The 21,116-nt window shown below is 44.9% G+C and overlaps 1 protein-coding gene across 3 annotated transcripts in view; it reads right to left on the bottom strand.

Moving 5' to 3' along the window:
* HLF (HLF transcription factor, PAR bZIP family member) overlaps positions 1 to 20,088 on the bottom strand; it is a 59,843-nt gene extending 39,755 nt beyond the window's left edge. The window contains exons 1-2 of one of the 3 annotated variants that reach the window (XM_004041316.5): positions 19,445 to 20,088; positions 16,951 to 17,286 (exon numbers count right to left, since the gene is read on the bottom strand). In XM_004041316.5, coding sequence (XP_004041364.1) covers positions 16,951 to 17,286; positions 19,445 to 19,559 — 451 coding nt within the window. In that variant the 5' untranslated portion in view covers positions 19,560 to 20,088. Of the gene's footprint in view, positions 1 to 16,950; positions 17,287 to 19,157; positions 19,230 to 19,444 lie in introns of those variants that run through there. The other 2 variants (XM_019028323.4, XM_055388704.2) reach the window with 2 other exon arrangements.
* Between the last annotated feature and the right edge of the window lie 1,028 nt (positions 20,089 to 21,116).

The following is a 21,116-nucleotide window of genomic DNA, read 5'->3' on the forward strand; positions in this document are numbered from 1 at the left end:
TGGAATCCCATCAAACATGATCCTGCACAAATGTTTACTCTTTCTTGGTGGCTACAGACCAAAGTCCTCAATGGACACTCTCAAGACTTTGGATATACCTGGGATCCAAGGTACCACGTCTCAAAACTGAGATCATTCCAAATATAGCAGGAGCTTGACTCCTAGGTTAAACTGTATATCTTCTGGTCTGGTGTAAGGTGTGACTAATACACATACTTCCATACTCTCACCCCACAGGGACCCAGGCAAATGCAGTCAACTCTCTATGAACGAGGGCAGCCATGGGAGGCAATCACAAGGAACCCAAACAATCACCATGGGGTGGCCTGGACTCTGGGGAGCTTTGCTGTTGTGGGCAGTCCCTGACTCCTTGCTTCAGTGGTCTTGGTCTCCACTGGCCTCAAAAGAGATCCATTGCTCAGGGTCTCAATCTATATATATCTATATCTTGGGAAGGGAGGAGGTTCCTAGGTTGAGGAAGAAAGGGGATTAGTGGCCCCTGCTCACTGGGCCCTCTTTCAACATATGACTTAATCTCCGGACTTTCAAATTCACTGTGCCCTGTGGTCAACTTGTTCCCAATTTGAACAGGGTGTTGGGGGCAGGAGCTGAAAGGTAGCAGGAGCAGAGCACCAGGACCCAGGTAACTTCTGAACCTCTCAGGAACTGTGCTGGAGAATGCAGAAGTTTACAGGGCTAGAGGGCACCTCTGGTTGGAGAGAGTAGAAGGTCCTGGAAGAAGTCATCCCTTGGTCCCCCTCCCCTGCAGTCGCCCAGTGCCCAGGCTTCCCAACCATGGGGCAGGCAATCAGCCATCACCAGCTAATTATGGAGCAGCTGAGTTGATGAGCGACTCCCAGGCCCAGGTGAGCCTTCACCTTGGTTAATCTGCAAACCAGTTAGTCAGCCTCAGGATAATTGAAAGTTAACCATATGCAGAGCTTAAGTGCAGTTACTGGAAACAACAGGAAACAGCAGTAGCAGAGGAAGTCAGGCCCACTCTCAGTGAACTCTTTTGTAAATCCCTATAGCCAATGTTTAACCTGGAGCCCACTTCACCCTATTGCCCAACACACTCTTGGATCAAGTCCTTGTCACACAGTTACCTGGATCCCAGGGAGCACACAGTAAGTGCTCAACAAATTGCAACTGGTTGATTATTTCCCTGGTGCAGTTCATGGATTTAAAGTTAGGAGGCTGGAAGGGCTCAGAGACATTTGGCTGGCTATGTTAGAAACATACTGGGGGAGCTGCAAAAAGCACTACACTCCCCCTCAACCGTTCTTTATAGAAAGAAAAATCTGAAGAGTTCAAACCTTACCAGGAAAGCAGATCAACAGCACAAAAACGCAAAGCACGTTCCACAGCTGAGGAGAAATAAACTTCAGATTATCTGTTCCTTTAGCATGGATAACTGAGAATCACCTTCAATCCTAAACAGACTGGCAAGTTCTCTAAAGCTTCCTTAAAGAAAGTGGCTGCACTTTGATTTTGATTTCAAATATCAAGAATCGCAAGTATAGGGTGTACGGCTGACTGCCTACCGAGGATGCAGTTTCCCTGGAATCTGCAGCCATGACCTCTGGCCACAGGCAGCTTACCAGGGCCTGTGGTTTGTGGCTGCCTCTGCTGGATCAGTGGCACCTATGCCTGTGCTTTACTGGAGTATCCATGGACTTACGTGTTGGAATTACAGCTTCCCTCCACCTTGCAATTCCTGTCTCGTGACCAAGGAGCTGAATCAATAGACTTCCTTTCTTCCATTCCCTCTGTTAAGCTAATCAGAATAAGCCTCCTTCAGGGAGTAAAACATTATGTGCTGGAGGCTCAGAAAACACTTTTCCAGGACATCCGAAGCAACACCGGCCTGAGTCCTTGATCTGCTGCCCAGTAGAAGGACAAGTACTAAAGGATCTTCCGAACCTGCTCTGGCAGGACAGCAAACACCAGGCACCAGTACTGCCCCACCCAAGCCAAGGGCAGACATCACTAATTAATCACAGAACTCTTCACTGAGCCCAGACCAAGCCTCAGAGCCTTTCAAAATGACTTTTCAGGCACCTACTAATCCATCAGAGCCAGTTGCAAGATGAAACCTACTATCACAGGCAGGTCCTACAAACCTGACTCCAGCCACCTAGAGGAGCAGCCAAAGGCCCCCTCTGGCCACTGTCCTTCTAGAAAAGTTGCCATCAAAAGAGCCAGCAGTGGGCCCTGGGGTGTTTCCTTCTTTGGGCTTTCCTTTTTTTTTTCTTTTCTTTATAAAAAAATTATTTTGTCTGGCTAATAAACGAGCACTAAGAAATCCAACTGTTGGAGCAATGATTCCAGCCGGATAATTTATTTTCAGGGTTGTTCTGGAATGCTGAACACCAGAGAGAATCTGGTGGTTTCCATTCGGCATGAAGACCATTTTTTAAGGAAGTAACTAGCTTGATTATTGTTGATTTTTTTATTCCAAAAGGTGTCAAATGTCTTTTGCTTTTCAGCGTTAGTTTTTAAACTCTGTCATCCTTTATGAGTGGCAGAATGTCAGATTCTTAATCCATCTACTACTTGGCTTGGGAGCAGCTCCATCACCCCCAAGAGGCTTTAAATTTTTTTAGAAATTCACGAAAATGTGAATGTTAGTCGTCTTCCAGCACATAGTAGTCTTTGAACACAGAGTTGTAGAGCTAGAAACAGCACCTACATTTTATAGACAAGAAAAATTAGGCTTTGAGAGATTTGGTGACCTGTCCTGTCCAGAGACATCTAATGCTGACAAACTGGCTTTAGAACCTAGATTGGCTGACTCCAAGTTCAGTGCTCTTTGGAACTGGCCTACCTTTGAAATTGTTGCTATGTGTTTTCCATCTCTTGCCGCCTAAAACCCAACGGAAATAATAATGGACATTGATGTAAACTGTTTGGTCAGTTTTCTATTATGACATACTTGTAAGTTAGAAGGACGTAGATTATTCCCATTTTACAGATGAAGAAGTAAAAGCCAGAGAAGCTGAACACCTAAGGTTATACTTGCAATTAATAGCATAGCCAGGACTACAGATTAGATCTCTTGTGTTCCCAAAGCAACATCACGGAGCTTACAAAGACCCAGTCCAGCAACTCAAAAACCTGGAAGCAAGACTCCAAAGATATCAACTACAAGTGCATTTTAGAACGTGGCCTTTAAATACCAGATTCGGACTCCGAATTAAAACTCACTGGGTGACAATCCGAGTAGGCACAGTCCCACATCCTTTTTACTGATAGCTTGTTTAATGTAATTTAACTTGCATGACAATCCTGCAAAATAGGCCATCATGTTCTGGATGAGGAAATGGGGGCTCAGAATTCAAGTGACTTGCTCAAAAGTTTCCTGGCTTTTCAGTAGACCCCTGATTCCAAATTCAATTTAGCTTGGTGACTAAAGGGCCCCACAATCACGTGCCGATGCTATTAGGACTGTGTTTCTCTGAATATCTTTATCAACGCCTGTTATTTCTGCCTTGAAAATGATTTCATCCTGATCTCCATGGTTTTTGGCCACTGAGATATGCCCAAATTTATTTTTAAGCTGCCTGTAGTCAGAATGGAAGGGCTGATGGAGAAAAAAAGAAAACATACTTTGGCAATGTATTCACAACATTCAGTCCTCTTGGGAACAGACTAAATTCCAGGGACCAATATCATTTCTAATATGAGTTGATTTGCTACAACTACTTACAGTCAGCGTTTAGGACAATGCTGGTTTTAACACATAATGGCTATTGCTATGATTTCATACTGAATTTATCTGATTTAAACTTAGGAGCATTGTGTTCACTCTTTTATAAAAGGGGAGACGGACTCAGAGATATTTTTTGTTTTGTTTGAGATGGAGTTTTGCTCTTGTTGCCCAGGCTGGAGCGCAATGGCACCATCTTGGCTCGCTGCAATCTCCGCCTCCCGGGTTTAAGCGGTTCTCCTGCCTCAGCCTCCTGAGTAGCCGGGATTACAGGGACCTGCTAACACGCCTGGCTAATTTTGTATTTTTCGTAGAGACGGGGTTTCACCATGTTGGTCAGGCTGGTCTCGAGCTCCTGACCTCAAGTGATCCACCCTCCTCAGCCTCCCAAAGTGCTGGGATTACAGGCATGAGCCACTGCGCCTGGCCGCGACTCAGAGATATTTGATGGGATACAAAAATATGCTGAGGGAGCTTTAGCTGAAATTCAACATCCCTCACAAGAGGCTAAAATCTTGCCTAGTTTCATGCTGATGTACTTTGTAATCCCTCAAGACTGCTGTACCTTTAAAAGCCTTACCCTGCCACATCCACATGTACAGTGCACAACATACTGTATCAAGCGTGACCCATGCCAAGGGCCAAGAACCCCACAGCTGTAGTCTAGCTGGAAACCAAAGTCATACCAGGTTAATCTCAGTTCTTAAATCGATCAACTTCTAGTTGTCCCCTTTGTGTAAAAACCGTTTTTAGACATTTCTTCCAAATAATCTATTTTGTTTTTACAATTTCCTTGTATTTCCATTTCACTTCAGCAGAAGAGTCCATTCTTTCCTATCCGGACCCCTCTCTGCCATGTTTCCCTCTGGTACAGAGAAAGGAGAGTTAAGAATTATGTATTTGAGAGACTCACACTAAGGAGAGCAGAAGGCCAGGGAGTTTTGTGACCATTGAAAACCCATTATCCTGCCTCCACATCACTCAAGAGCCCATCAACAACAACTAGAGGACAGCCAGTTCACTACTTTATGGCCCAGAAGTGTCACCAAGGGTAAAAAGAAGAAACCTGAAACACAAATCTGGCAGTATGTTGGAAAGGCTCTAGAGCACCAAAGGAAATGTATTCTAAATTCCCTTTCACCCTTACCCACTCAAGATCTTCCAGGCATAGCACCAGAAGACATATGCAGGCACAGCAGGGCATATGGAGATGGAAAACACAGCCAGGGCTCACAGAGCATACATCTATTCAAAGAGCTATCCAAGAAAGCAGGCAATTACACTGTGACATGCTAGGGGGATAGGACCACAAATGGTGTTTGAGGTGGGATGTATCTTCTCACAGGTGTAAAAACACAGGGTGCTCACCTGCTGTATCTCTTCCTGATCCTTTCTTCCCTGCAATAACTCAAAAGCAGTTTCCAGGCCATCACTGCTATAGCATTGCTGTAACACAAGATGTGCTCCTACTTAAGTGTCCATAAAATAGCCATGGAGGTGGAAGAAGAGAAGGAATAGTAATTGTAGAATAAAAATAAAACTGCTGAAAGCTGCCATTTATATACTGAGCACTGTTCTAAGTGCTGTACATGTATCATCTCATTTACTTCTCCAGGAATCCTCTGAAGCAGGTATCAGCACCCTCACTTACAATGGAGGGAACAAATGCAGAAGAGTTATATGGCTGGTAGATCCCACCACCTTTGCGGGTTGGCCGATGACATCCTCTCTGGTGGCAGGTAAATGAATGAAAATAATATTTTGGTTCCATATACTTATATGAAAATTTAATTTTAAAGATATGAAAATTGAGTGGTGGGGGGGAATGGAGAAGGGGACAGATGGAGATAACTGGCAACAATTTGGTGGGAATGCTAATCTGAATTACTGAAATGTCAGAATGAAAAAAATTCTTTTGCTATTCACTAATATGCACTTGTGGTTCAGGATATTAATTTATATATACACAGTTAAAATCTTTAAAAACTATTTTGTCCTCAAGTTAACTCTGTGTCCCAAAATTATGTTTGCATAATTAATCTGTTTGGTAATATTTTTTCTTTTTAAATTAAAAATATATATATATAATGTAGAGATGGGGTCTCACTCGGTTACCCAGGTTGGTCTTGAACTCTTGGCCTCAAGTGATCTTCCCACCTTGGCCACCCAAAGCACTGGGATTACAGGTGTGAGCCACTGTGCCCAGCTAGTAATATCTTTCTTTATAGAGAAGACAAAGATATAAATTTTAGTTTAACCAATTCAAGATAAAATGATCATAAAATCTCAATCAATGCAATACTACTGTCAGGCAAGTGAGACGTTCAAAGGAGAAATAAAATAAGTAGACCTAAATTGCTTCTTTATACCTAGTTTGTGTAATACTGAATCTTCCTGTCATCAGTCTTCCAGGAAGCCAATAACTAAATATCATTATCTGGCCTACTATGTTTGGGTAAATTTCACTTATAATGTTAAAAATAACTTTTTTGACATGAATATAAATATTATTTTTAAATCATTTAGTTGTCACTGCCCATTTGAAATAAACATGCTTTAGATTTTATGAGGAAAAAAGAGACTCACTTCCCCAGGAAGGTGTACTAATACAAAGAAATCAATCATAATGAAATGAATTTTATGAAATTCTTACAAGGTCAGTTCTGCAAATTTCTCTCTTCTTGTCTTCAGGAACTCTTTCAAGGCTTTATTTCCATCTTTACATTTTATATTACTTACTCTTTCCTCTATAAATCTTTCAATGGCCTTTGGCCTTTTAAAAACAATACTATTTTGATCCAGTACTAATTGGATCTGAGATCTCTGTCCTGTTTTCATAGTTCTCTAGTAAAAGCCTGCATGGTCTCCTTCAGTGTTACTAACTCAGCCCACATCATAATGACTAAGGTGAATTCAGTCTTCTGCTCAATCCTCAGGGCAGGCTGAGTTTAACTGTTTGCCACTATCCTTAAAATAACCCTTCATATCTTGGGGTATTGAGATTTCTGTTCTGGGTAATCTGATTACTGCATATCTAGATGATCTTGTTCATCTGGTTTGCTGCACTGATTCCCATTGGTCAGGGCCTGGTGGCATCCTTCCCCCAAACAAACCTTCGCTTTTCCCACTCAAATCAATTCAAGAGGCATTTATTGGGTATGAATGGACAGGCATGCTTAACTCTTTCCATTAAGTGCAGAAGCACTTAGAGAGCAGTGATGAGACTTTCCTGCTCTACTGTCCATGCCTGGGTTCCACAGCAAAGACATCACAGCAGACTGTTACCCAGAGCTAATTAGAAAAGAAAGCATTGCTCTTCCCCACTCAAGGAATTTCTGCCAAAGCATTTATTTCTGCTGATCCATTTATGCAATTCCACTTTCTAAGAGAACATTTTGTCACAGATGATTTAGTGTTGTAGCTCCCTGAAGCATCTTTCTGTAGCATGCACCCATTGTTTTTAGGAATCTAGGGTCTCCCAGGCAAAATTTGAGAGGCAACAGGGTTTAATAGCCACAAGCCATGTCTCATTATAAGACCTCAAATTCCAAAGCATTCTTCCAAAGATCATTAAGGAAACAAATCCCAGATTAAACTTCTAAAAACGAAACTTTTACGAACCCTGTGTGACAGGGGAGCTGTGTAGTTTTTCAGGAAAGAAAATGAGATTGGATGGGTAGTGAGTTAAGAGAGTAACATTAGTTTGTAAAAGTCAGAAAAGAAGGAAAACCAACATTTTAGGAATTTCCACATTCGGTCATGGAGTCTGTACCCACCACAAGCCAATTTAACAGAAACAAATACTACAGTTTCTCCCCCAGCAGACACTCGACTCTGCCAACACTCCTGTAATTGTCTACTCTATGTAGCTGGAGGTGAAATTGCCCACATTGACAGCTATTTTCTATTTAAGTGAACTAGATTGGGTTATGGCAACTCTTTCAGCCTTCTGAAATCTTGGCTTGATATCAGAGCACACTTCAGGGGGTGCTTGAGCAAGTCATTTCATGCACTTGACATTCAGCAGTCCAACCCCCCCCAATCCGATCCCCTCCCACAATGTCCCTTTCCTTTACTAGTACTCCCGATATGAAACACACACACACACATCCCATATCTAAGCATGATGTACAGTTCTGTTTTCAGGGAAGAAGGGAGCCACAAATACAAGGTCAGGACTCAAGAATGCAAAACTGTAATAATGACTCCTTTGTTTCCCAGGAGTAAAACTAATAAGCTAGCCAGAAACTTGGCTAAGTATTTTTAGCTTGATATTACTGCCCCAGGTAATCCTTACAATCAGGTACTATTTGTATCACTGAGACATTAACCTTCCCACCCCCACCCACAAACCCAAATGCACGCATGCCCACGTACACATGCGCGCACACACACACACACACAAACATACACATAACATCTGGTTCAATGTACTTATTTGCAAACCTAGTAAGCTGTATAAAATAGAGGCATTTAAAAGTGATGAATGTTAATGAGTTGGGTTTATTAAAATCTATTTTCCTACTCCTATGAGACCAGGCCTGCTTTTGGACTTTTAAATTCTGAACCAGTCAAATCCCTCAAACTATTTCCTTGCCAAAGAGTGTTTCCCCCAATCACCAAAATTATGGGTTTTATAAATGAAACCTAAACCATGTGTTTTTGAATTACTTTCTCTAGATCATTAGAACATCGTGTTTTGAAAAGCTGTTTGATGTTCAAGGGAGAGTATTTATTTTCAAAATAACAAAAATAAGGAAATCCTGGCTTGCCAGAGGAAACTATTGTCAAGTTTCTAAAAATGTTTCAAATCCAACCTTGAACTCAAGTGGAAATGTTCACATGCACTTTCCTGCTCAAAAACCTTCAATGGCTCCCTATTGCCTACTGGATAAAGTTCAAGCTCTGCAGCCTGGTACTCATGAAGTTGTCAGCCTGACTGGCACCAACCTCTCTGACTCATCTCCCTGACTCCTTCATATGAATTTTCTGCACCAGCCAAACTGGATCTACACCCTGTTGCCTAAAACACCCTGTGGACATTCCTGCCTCTATAATTTTGTGGGGCATTAACTTCTCCAATCTGGCTCTCTCACCCCTCCTTCCGGGCCCATCACAGGCTACAAGTCTTCCAAGAAGCCTCGCCCCAGGCACCTTTGCCTTGAGCAAAGGCTTCTTCCTGTGAGGTCTGGCAGCTCTTACTGGCTATACTGCTCCCTTATTTATTTTTAAAATTTTTATTCATTTTCTTGATTAATCTTTCAACCTCCTCTTTTCAACAGATACTGGAGGACTCTATATACCCATCATCTGACACTGAGAACATGCTAGTTTGTCCTGTCACTCATCACTTTGCCTAAAAGTCTTATCTTCCCTACTAAATCACTGTCTCTTGAAACTAGCAGCCAAATTGTACTCTTGTCTCTCTTCCTCAGGGTGCACAAATCAAAACACCAAAGCACAGAGCAAAAACGGATGCTATTTCTGGGACCATGCACCTTGCTCTTTTATTTTTAATTTTAGATACAGGGTCGCACTCTGTTACCCAGGCTGGAGTGTAGTGATGCAATCAAGGCTCACGGCAGCCTCGAACTCCTGGGCTCAGGCGATCCTCTTGCCTCAGCCTCCCAAGTAGCCAAGACTACAGGCACGTGCCACCATATCCAGCTAATATTTAAAAAAAAATATTTTGTAGAGATGGGTCTTGCTATGTTGCCCAGGCTGCTCTCAAACTCCTGGTTTCAAGTAATCCTCCCACCTCAGCCTCCGAAAGTCCTCTGTTGTTTTCTAATCACTGTACCATTTCTTAGAGAAAAGTAACTGAACTGACTCATGGTAAAGGCTTGGCTACTATGTACAGGGCACCAAGCTGGATCTTTCTTGCACAGTAGCTTTAGAAAGCTCACAAAAACCCAACAAGGATGTTGCTTTGCAGAAGAGACAATCAAGGTTCAGAAAGATTAAGGATTTACTCATTAAAGAACCCCTTGGGGAGAGGAGGAATTATTATTCTGGAATGCTTATGTAAAGTCTTGCTTGCAAGCAGGAGGATAAGCTGAACCTTCTCCTTTTGAAACACCATAACATACCTTTATGGTTTCCTTACCCCAAGGTCCCTATATTGCCTTTAAATATAATTATTAATGTCTATTGTTAAAAATTCAGTGGTAGCAGTAACTGACTGATCTATTAGCAAATATGACATGGAAGAAATCTAATCAAGAACTTCTTTGGGCAGGGCACAGTGGTTTCCACCTGTAATCCCAGCACTTTGGGAGGCCAAGGTCGGTGGATTGCTTGAGCTCAGGAGCTCAAGACCAGCCTGGGCAACATAACAAAACCCTGTATCTATAGAAAATACAAAAATTAGCCAGGTGTGGTGGTGCATGCCTGTAGTCCCAGCTACTTGGGAGGCTGAGGTGGGAGGATCTCTTGAGCCTGGGAGGTTGAGGTTGTGGTGAACCATGATCGCGCCACTGCTCTCTAGCCTGGGCCACAGAGCATGACCCTGTCTCAAAAAACAAACAAACAAAAAAACTTCTTCAAAATGCATTTTGTTTATTTAATCCCATGAGCCAGGAAGAATGAGTAAAGGGTACAGTTAGCTACTCAAGGTCACCTAAAATTCAAAGGCTAAGAGAAGGGCAAGCAACACTTGGCAGAGAAGCAGGAGAGAAATCCAGATTTCTTGACCAGTGTTCTTAATTAGCTAGGAAGGGAAAAGTATCAAGACTCTTTCTGAGCCCCACGCTTGGTCCTCCCATGGGAAATGAGATTAGATGGTGGTGAAGGTGCTGCTTGCAGCAGCTGTTATTAAGCACTTGCTGTGTGCGAGGCACTGTGACAATTACTCTGCATGCATTGGCTCGTATGACCTTCAACAGTCCTATGAGGCAGGTCCAATGATTATTCCAAAGTTCCAGATGAGAAACGGAAAGCTCAGAGCATTTAAATGACTTGCCTGAGATCGTGAGCAGCTAATGAGTGGCAAAGTCAGGATTCACACTCAGGTTGTTTTGCTTATTCAATTCTGTGCTCTAAAAAACATTACTGCTATATTGCCCATATAGACTGGTGTCTCAAACACAGGACATTCTGACAGACATTGTGCATGGTGAGACAGAGGCACCTAAGTTTGAGGGAAATTTAAATTTATAGAAAAACAGTGGTTTAGTAGCTTTAGGACAAGACATTTTCTGGGGGAGGGCCAAATATTATAATCAATATTAGCTGTGACCAATATTCTCACCCACACCCATTACAGAATCAAACACAGGCCCTGTACCTCTCTAATAGGTTATTTTCTAATTTTTTTCATCTTATTACTTTCTCTACTACCTTCCCTCTTACCTCCATTTTCATTGCTGAGACATAAAAAACGATTCCTGGGTAAAAGTGATTAGTGCTAGTTGAAGAGAGGTTTCTGAGAAACCTAATAAATCACAGCTGTCTTCCCCTCCTCTGGCTTTCTACATTAGGATGTTATCAAGGGTTTTTTTCTTCCCACCTCCCCCACCCCCTTTCCTTCTCCTCCACCTAATTCTGTCTTTATATTGCTATTTTTCTAGTCTGGTAGGCACAGTGCTGAACTGGAAAGACTCTGCCAAGACCCTTGGCAGGAGCTGGCCTCCAGGAATCCTGCCCACCACAGCAGTGCAGAGAAGACAGGGCCTCTGGGCAGACAGGCAGGAGAGAGGGCCAGGTTTGGGGTCTGGCTAGAATGTTGGACAGAACAGGTTTCCCTGGCATCTGAACTGCCCTCCAGAGCTCAGCTTTCTCATGCCAGGGTCAGGATTACAATTGCTTGCTGGCACTTGCTGTCATTCTCCTGGGAAGGGAAGCGAGGGGGAGGAGGAAAAAAAAAAAAAAAGCAAGCCAGCACACCACACAGCGTTGGGCAAGCTCCACAGGGCACAGCCACGTGCCTGGAGCACACGGTCATGCAGGCAGGCAGCCAGGGTTGCCAGGGCTCACACGAGAGCTGGGGGACTGGGCACCCAGACAGTGGCTGTTTCCACATTGGCAAAACAGGAGTTGGTAACCCAGAAGCCATGCTGCGGGGTTAACATCAGGGAAGCGATTCGTCCCAACCCAGAAGGAAGAGAAAGGTCAGGCTGTAAGTGTTGGACATGATGGGAAAGAAAAAAAATGCATGAAAGCATGTCCTATTTTTGCAGAGGGAAGGGGACTGGATAAATAAATCCCTAAATAGAAAACAGGGATTGGGAATCCAGTCATTCCTTTCTGTACCTCATGCCACTGACACCATAACAGCTGAATGCACCCAGTACTCGTGCAATACACACTGGCCAGACTTGTCACATGCGATCTTATTTAACCCTGCCAAAACCCCAAGGGAGAGGGACCGTTTATAATTTCCATTGTATTGACGAGTAAACTGAGGCTTAAAGGGTTAAGAAATTGACACAAAGTTACACGGCAAGCCAGGGGCGGGTCCAGGACGTAAACCCAAGCCCCTGAGCCCAGAGCCTACACTCCTAACCACCAAGTTGCCTTGCTTTCCAGACATACCCAAAAATACCTCTTGCCACAGGCTTGGGACTACTATCCTGTGAATGTCAGCAAGCCTGTCCTCTACAGGGATCCGTGGAGAAGATAAACTCTACAAGAAACAGAAAAATGTCTACCTGTCTCCAGAACCATGCAGACTCCCTCCCCTTCAGGATCTCCTAGCCCCTGATGAATGAACAGCACTTCCAAGATGCTTGAGACACCGGGCACAGCTACTATCAGTCATGGCGCTCCCAACCTGCAGACATTATCAGTCTGCTGGACTGGAAAGATACATGAACTGCACGCCCTTAAGCGGAGCTTCACCTCATAATATTGGGAAAAGTAAGAGAATCCTCTGACCTTCCATAAACCCAGAATCACCTGCACAGAACTTCCCTCCATCATTACTCAGATTCCCAGGCCAGCGTTTTCCTTCCATACCCAAACCTCACAAGGAAGGTCAGCAGAAACAGAATACAAACTCCAGATTGCAAAGGTACAATGGGTTCTCCCCCACCCCCGCTCCTTTTGTGCCACCCACTTATGCCATCCTTTTCCCACACACAACCACATGGAAGGGTTTTCACTTTACTCTGTAACCAGTCTTCATCATAACCCAGTCTCCGTGCTCAGAACTAGAAAGACAGCCTTCTTAATTCTCAGCGGAATATGGGCCTAACAGTGGTAGGACACCCCCCAGCTATTCAAAGAAAAACCACCAGAGGAAATAATTTCAAATCTGGCTTTACAAGCATGTAATATAAAAATAACTCTGCCTTTGTCTGCTATAGATGACTTTCCCTAAAGGGATGGCTGTCCTTAAAGCAATCGCTCAATTCTCATGACAAACAGATTCTTCTTTTTCCAGTACCCAGCACATATTCGTCCCTCCAGGAGAGCACCCCCACATCCCACCTCTGACAGTATCTAAAATGCAAACATTGAAGTCATCAGAATGACTCCTGTCATCTCTGCTGGCCTAGGAACATTCAGGACACTGCACCTTGGATGACCGAGGAGCCCCTGCAGTTAGCTCTGGCCTCCAAGAACCACTACTCTTCCCTTCATTAAGATGTCAGCCCAGAAAGCTTGGTGATCCTACAATAGCCACAACAGGTTTTAATGAATCCCTGGATTGTTTCTTGAAAGAAAACTGGATTTCTTCAGATATTTGATTCATTCTTTGATCAGACAGTTAGAGGAATAGGGATGGGGTGCTCAAGATAAGAAAGGGGTTGGGGCAGTCATGGTAAATAGTATGAGGATTCACAAGAATGGGCCAGGTTGTGGTGGCTCACGCCTGTAATCCCAGCACTTTGGGAGGCCGAGGGGGTGCGGATCACTTGAGGTCAAGAGTTTGAGACCAGCCTGGCCAACATGGTGAAACCCCGTCTCTACTAAAAATACAAAAATTAGCCGGGCATGGTGGTGCATGCCTGTAATCCCAGCTACTAGAGAGGCTGAAGCAGGAAAATAGCTTGGACCTGGGAGGTGGAGGTTGCAGTGAGCCAAGATTGTGTCACTGCACTCCAGCCTGGGTGACGGAGCGAGACTCCATCTCAAAAATAAATAAACAAACAAATAAATAAATAAATATTCACCAGAATGCTCACCTTGTCATTCCAAGACATCCTTGGGGTAGACCTAGAAATGCATACTTTATCAGCTCATGGTTTCATTGCCCTTCAACCAAACAGGTAGCACTAACACCACAACGGAGCATAGCTCAAAAGATGCATGCTGAGTGAATAGCCAAAAACAATTGTTTGGTAAACTACTCTGCAATTATCTCCTGATTAGCCTGATGGCTTAGTTTTATTAACTAAAGTGTATAATTATGCTCTTATTAATATTCTATTTCTTCTTGGCAACCCAATGTCCCCTGACCTTCTTAAAAGTTTTGCCATAAAGCATTGCAGGTAGTTTATCCATGCGTGTGACAGGGTCCTAAAGTAAGTCCAGGTTTTGCTGTCCAAATTGAAGTTCTAGACCAGTGGTTCTCCACCGGGAGTGACTGTATTATGCCCAGGGGACATTTGGTAGTGACTGAAGACATTTTTACTTGTCACATTTGGGGCACTGGGGGTCCTACTTGCAACTAGGAGGTAGGGGCAGGGATGCTGCTAAGCATCCTATAAAGCATAAGACACAAGATTTACCCAAACATTAACAGTGCCAAGGTTGAGAAACACCAATCAAAACTGAAATTATACAATTCCCAGAATGACCAAGGCTACATCTGTGCTCTTCCCTTCTGAGGACTTATTTTCCTCAAGATTAACTTGGTACTTCTATTCTGGTCACTCCTGTGAGCCACACAGAATAATCAAGAACTTTCTCCTTTTTCAGGTTTGCTTGCAATATCCATCCATCAAGCCAGCATCTCTTAGAATTTTATTTTGCATCTTTATAATGATCAACAATCTACGAACAGCAGAGTGTTAATTTACCTGAGTTTGGTATTTGAAGACGAGGTATAACTTTTTTCCTTTTCTATGAGGACTATCGAGTTTCAATTCCAAGAAGGAAATTATGTTGAAGTGTGTTTCCATTATTTAAAATAAGACATTTAAATGGAGAACTTATTTCTAGACCCTCAGTGTTCCCTTTGATCCCAGTGTCTTTCCACGAGAACCTTACAAAATGACATCTCCTGAAACTCAGGAGTTCTTTGCTATGGATTGCAACTCTGATTGGGCATTCCAAGCCTTCTGAGAGTCACTGATCAATACTGACTCTAATGAGCTCTGACAAATGAGTTTTCAAGCTGCTTCAAATTCCAAAACCCCAATTTTTGACTCTCAGTAGGAACCAAGGAATGAACACCCAATATGTGCAGGTCTCCTGGGAAAAAATATAGTATTCCTAATACAGTACACATCCTAAATTTGGTAGGGGACTAAGAAATACTTGTCAGTTGATTACAAGTGTTGGTCAAAATACCCCAATCCAGTAACTACTGCGCAAAATCTCCTGACATTTCTCTCCAGAGGAAGGGTTATGTACAGTACCTAGTTACCTTACGAAGATATTTCAGAAGACAGGGATTGAAATAAGTAATAAAAGTTGACACATACAACAATGATCACAATTGCTTCCACAAATAGAAGACTCATTGCTAATCATTTGACCCTTTATACATATTATCTCTCATTTTCACAATAACTCAATCAAATAGAAATTGTATCCTTCTACAAAAAAGGAAACTGAGGCTCCAAGAAATGATGTTGCTTTCTAAGGTCACACAGCTACAAAGTGGTGATTCTCAGTCTACAGAGCACAATGACCGAGGCACAACTGTGTCTCTCACTGGGGCTCTGTTCCCTTCTCTCCTGGCTGTTTTCCCACTTTGAAGGGTTATTCCTTTTGTTGGTTGTTCCTACAAAAAAATTGAAGATAGTGGCACCGCACATTCTAAGTAGCAGGGGATCAGGATCACATAAAGGCGTGTTTTCCCAAGCTCCCACAGCCTCCAGGGGTGGCTGGAGGCTAAGAATTAATTCCATTCCAGCCAGTGGCCTTGAGTTATAATTCAAAGTGAATTTTGGAGAAGGGGCCAGAACGCAGAGGTCTGAAAGGAAGAACTTTAACTCTAATATGAATATATCGAGGCAGGGGTATTCTCTTCCTCCTCTGCATCACTTCCTTCCACTTAAATCTTGCTCTGTGTGCCACAGAAATTTCTACAAGAGTCGAGGACACGGAGTTCAGTAACAATCTCTAGCACAAGTTTCGCATTGTCCTGCTTTCTGTCTTCCCCCACAGCTAAGGCCCTCAGCTCTGTGACCTTCCGGATGATTTATCTGGCTGAATCTTTGTTCCTGGTTACCTGTGCACATGAAATCGTCTTTCTTCCTGTTCATTTGGTACTACAGGGTGCTAAAGGCATGAATTCAAAGCTCCTTCAATCTGTGTTTATATCTGAGCATTAGCAGTCGGTTTTGAAGTACTGGTCATTTCAGGTGATATTTTTGTGTACTATTTCAAGATGATTTACAGCTGACCTTGCAGCCTTGTGGGCTTTGATACAGGTGGACTGAGTGTGATAGACAGATGAAAATGAAAAAAAAAAAAGATAAGAACAGTTGGGTTTATGGGAATAGCAACGAGAGAGATGGAGTCTGGTCCTGAAGAAGGCTCAGAAACACAATATGAGAGCCTGCTTTTAGATTCTACTTCTCAGCTAATGACAAAACAAGATGAAAAGGATGGAAAAAAAAAATACCTGCCCCATATCCCTACTCACATTTTTTTTTCCTTCAGGACAGACAAGAGTGAATATAGGTAAACCAAACCCTATTGAGAGTCTACCTGTTATCTATGTGTTTAGGGAATGAGGAAAAGAGATACAAGATGCGATGGAGGCTTAAATTATCCAAATCATTAACTGTAAGTTATTTCTTAAACTGCAGCCCTTGGATCATCTGCATTAGAATCCCATGGGGGAGCAGGTTAAAATGCATATTCCTGGGCCCTCATTCCAGACTTGCAAAATCAGAATTTCTAGGGGTAGATACAAAGAGTCTGTATTTACCGGACTCTCCAGATGAGTGATATGGATGCTCATTACAGTGGGAGAGCCTCTGCCAGGAGTGGAGCAGAAGAAGGTTCCTCTCTTAGGATCTTTGCCAAAACCTGAGTGTTAAGATGTTTATGCTAACTCTACCTTGCCTGTCCCATTCACCCTCCTCCTCCCTTTCTGAAGGGAGAATCTTCAGGGCACTTACCTGGTCTGATGGGGCTCTGCATACAGTTCGGAGATGGGATGCCAGGGTGAAGGGGTGCAGAAGCCCGGCTGCTGAGGTCCATGACCGAGGGGGCAGCCGAAGAAGCTGGCTGCAGCCCGGGAGGGTGAGGGCTGTGGTCATGCTGAGATGGGCTGGGGGGAATGCCATTTTCTGACAAAAACTCCTCCAGGTCCATGTATTCCAACTGGAAAGTATCTCCGTCATAGGGAAGGGTTTTGTCCCATAAGGTAGGCCCCAGGAATGCCGACTGGGGGACCGTCGGGCTGTTACTCTCATCATCCAGCTTCTTTTCCTTGTCTTTATCTTTACTAAATGCTGCAGAAGAAGGGAAAGTTGGACTTAAAAAAAAAGAAAGAAAAGAAAAACAATACCGCTCTTTTATCACTTTTCCTGGCCTGTTATAAAACTATTTCTCACGAATGGCAGGGTCCTTCTCTGGCTGCTGTCTTTTGTAGATCTAGAGTTAAAAGTTCAGGCAGGACGTGGATCTCTGCCTGTTTTTCAACATCTTCCTATTTACTTTGGAAAGAAGGCACTAGTCCTTGGGGCAGGGTTACAGGCTGATCTAGGATAAAAACCAGAGAACAGTCTCAGCACATTATTTGAGAAGAGTAATAACTTAAACCTAAAATAGGAAAATAACACCTGCGATTATATACAACTGCTGTCATTTTTAAGAAAACAACAGCCAATAACCAGGCTTGAATTATCTTCCAGGAATTCATCACAGCAGCAATATGAGGTCATTCAGACTCACAAAGCCAGTGAGTTAGTGGTCTTAATTTTGGTAAAGCAGGGACCTTCCACCCTTCTTTAATATCATGTTTAGAGTACCTACTGGATACCTGGTTCTTTCCATATATTATCTCAAAAATCTCACAATAAACTTGCAAAATAACAATTACCTCCATTTACAACAAAGACTCGGAGGCTCTGAGACTTGAGGGAACTTGACCAATGCCTCATGTTGGCAGAGAATGAGAACTTTCTGAGCTCACATGTGTTTGCTTCTAAAGCCACTGGGGCACACTGATTTTTACAAAAGGAGTTAAAAAAAATACAAAGTGTTTTCTTCCTTCTCTTCTCCAAACATTTGAGTATGATCCAATTTACAAAGAGTATGCATTTACAAAACCTTTCAAAAGCAGAGCTATTGGAAAAGGTGAGTTATTCTGTACATTTATGTTGGAAGTATGCAGCTATTTGCTACCTGGAAGTACTGCTCGCCCATTAGGTCTTTAACAAGCATTCCGGATCTTGCCAATTCTAGTATTCAGTCGTGGGTGGAATCTGGGATTAAGGAATTTGCTTCTGAGTTTCATCTTCAGAGAAACACAGCCTCCACTGCCATCCATTCTAACCCTCTACCATCTCATCTGAAAATCTGACTTAAAACACCCACAGATGCAAAAGCCTGCAGGCAGCCCCTTCCTCCCAAATGCTCTTCCTTAAAGGATAGTTAGGGAGGGGTCCCTGGCTATCACCCGCAGATTGCAAACTCTTGCAATGCAACAGGTTGTCCTCTCCTAGGAAAGAAGGTGCAAGTACTCCCAAGCTATTTGTAGCCAAATAACCTTTCAGGACTTTACACTGTGAGCCGCACGGTTCGCATTTGCTACTGTGATACCGAAGGCATGAAATCACATCAACCCAAATCCGTGGCATCACTTAGCCGGGTTTGGGGCCTCATCACACGTACCCCTCCTCTACTGCTAAGGCCAAGGTTGTCTTGGGAAGGTTTGGGACTTACCAAGAAAGGGCTCAAGCCAGAGGAGGCTCCTGCGCGGTTACACGTGAGCCTGCTCCGCTCTCCCCTCCCACCAGAAAAAGTGCACCGGGAAAGTGTCAGCGCTGGAGGCGTGCACGGCTTCCCGCCGAGAGACCACTCCCCCCACCGGCCCCAGCCCCCACCCCGCTTTCTCAGCTACCCTTCACCAGAAGAAAACGAGTCTTCTCTCACACCTCGTGAGTTCCAAATACTAACCAGTAACAGAAGCTGTAACACAACCCCAAAACCCAGGCTACGCAGTGAGACCCCCTCCCTCAAGCCGACCCCCGCCCCCTGCCCCCTGCCCCGCACAGAACCAGGCCCCAGGGTTTCTCCTCCCCAGCCCGGGAGGCTCTGCCCTCCGCAGGCGGGCTCGCTCTGCGTACGGGTGTGCCTCGTTCTAGGGAAAGATCCTGACCTGTCAAGTTACACCTCCCACCCGCGCCGCAGGAGCGGGACCCAGGGAGGCCGGGTGCCCGAAGCTTTTTTAAATGTAGCTCAGGAGGGGTCCCTCCCCTTTTATGGAGGAGGAGGAAGGGGAGGAAGGGTGCTGGGTGAGCTCCTCAATTTCATCAGCGCGGGGCCGGGGCGCCGCGGGACAGGGCGGGAGCGGGGTTGGGGGATGCTCCAGCGGGCGTGCCCGGCCGCGGAGGGGGACCCCCGGAGCGTCGTCCCTTCCCGGAGCGGGGCCGCGGCAGCGCTCACCGTCTTCGTGGTGAAGGGGGAGCTTCAGCGGGTTCTCCAGCAGGGACCTGAGCACGCCGTAGGGAGGCGGGATAAAGGTGGGATTCAGGGGGAGCGGTCGGGACATTTTCTCCATCGCGATGCACTCAAATTTTTTCCCCTTAAAAAAAGAAATAAGAAAGAAAGAAACAACCGCCCCCTAAAATGTTGCTGAGCTTTTCCTCCGTCCTTTGCCAAAAGTACTCGCTCTCAAGGCGGTGGAGAAAAGGGAAGAAAAAAATTACTTATATCTTTATAAATACATCTGCATAAAAATATATATTAAAAAAAAACTTTCGGGTTTCCAGTGCAGACGGTCCCAGGAGAGCGCGCCAAGTGCCCGCGGGCTCCCCGGCGACGTGCAGGATGCTCTCACCTGCCTCGAACCCCTCGTTTTGCAAAATGTTCAAAATTGAAAAAAAGAAAGAAAAAAAAATGTCGACGGCTGCAGAAGGGCAGAAGATACCGCGCCGACCCCAGCCCCTAGTGCCAGCACCGGAGGCGGTGCGCCGTCCCACCCCACCCCCCTCCCCGCGCCGGCGGCCGCTGCTCCCCAGCGCTCCGCGGCCCCGCAGCGCCGGGCTCAGCGCATCCGGCCGCCCATGTGCCGCGGCCCTGACAAGAGTGACGTCAGGGCCCGCACCTCGCGCCCATAGGCGTGCGGGGGCGGGGCCACGCGCGGCACCGCCCGCCTGGCCCGCTCGCCCCGCCGCCGCGTGTTTAGCGTCGCCGCTCGCGCCGATTTTCGGGGACCTTGCAGCACTGGCTGGTTGCAGGGGAGCAGGTGCCAGATTCCCTGGGCCATCAACTCAGGCTTAGATTTTTTTTTTTTTTTTTTGTCTGGGTGGGAAGAGGAATGAGAAATTTATATCCATAGTTTTCAAGCTGGGAATAACCTGAGGAGTTTAAAAAAAATCGCGATACCCAGGCCGCATCCCAGATCAATTAGATCAGAACCTCTGCGGTGCTATCAGGGCGTCCATAATTTTTAAAGCTCCCCAGGTGGTTCCAAAGAGTAGCCAAGTTTGAGATGATTGGTTTAGATCGGACTGAAGGTAACGACTCTTCTCAATATTTCTCCTGGCCCCGGCCAAGCTTAGCGTCTTCTTTCTTGCCCAGTTTCCACCACCACCAAAAAATAACTACTTCCTTTAAGTCCGAATGGGATGCAAAAAGCAGAGCGGGAAGCGGAGGACTGAGCTGCTGGGCACTGTTTCCCACGCTGCCGAGAGGTGTTAACGGTGGGGGGAGAGGGGGGGTAGACATTTGCCTGAAACGGAAAGAGGCGGGAGAGACACAGACACACTGAACGGGATTTTAGGAATATTTACTCTGGGTGAATACAGGTGACTGCGCTTGGGTCAAGTTATTAGGTTTGCACGGTGATTAAAATAATTTTGTAAAGTATCCCCTAAGGGGGTTTCGGCTTTCCTTGCTGTTACAGTAGCGCAGCGTCTCCCTCTGCCAGTTTGACCTCGTGGCGCCCACGGTCCCCGAGAGCTGCGTGCGACCCCCTGTGTGATAACTCCCTTCCCGCCTGGGGTGGTGCGGGCGCTGGCGTGCAGCCGCGACGCCCCCTGGAGAGCTCCGCGGGGGGCCAGGCAGGTTCTTCCCCTCCCTCCTTACCTCTCCTTACTAAGACTAGGGTAGTTCG

The sequence above is a fragment of the Gorilla gorilla genome, chromosome 4, assembly GCF_029281585.2.
Source record: "Gorilla gorilla gorilla isolate KB3781 chromosome 4, NHGRI_mGorGor1-v2.1_pri, whole genome shotgun sequence".
NCBI classification, from domain to species: Eukaryota; Metazoa; Chordata; class Mammalia; order Primates; family Hominidae; genus Gorilla; species Gorilla gorilla.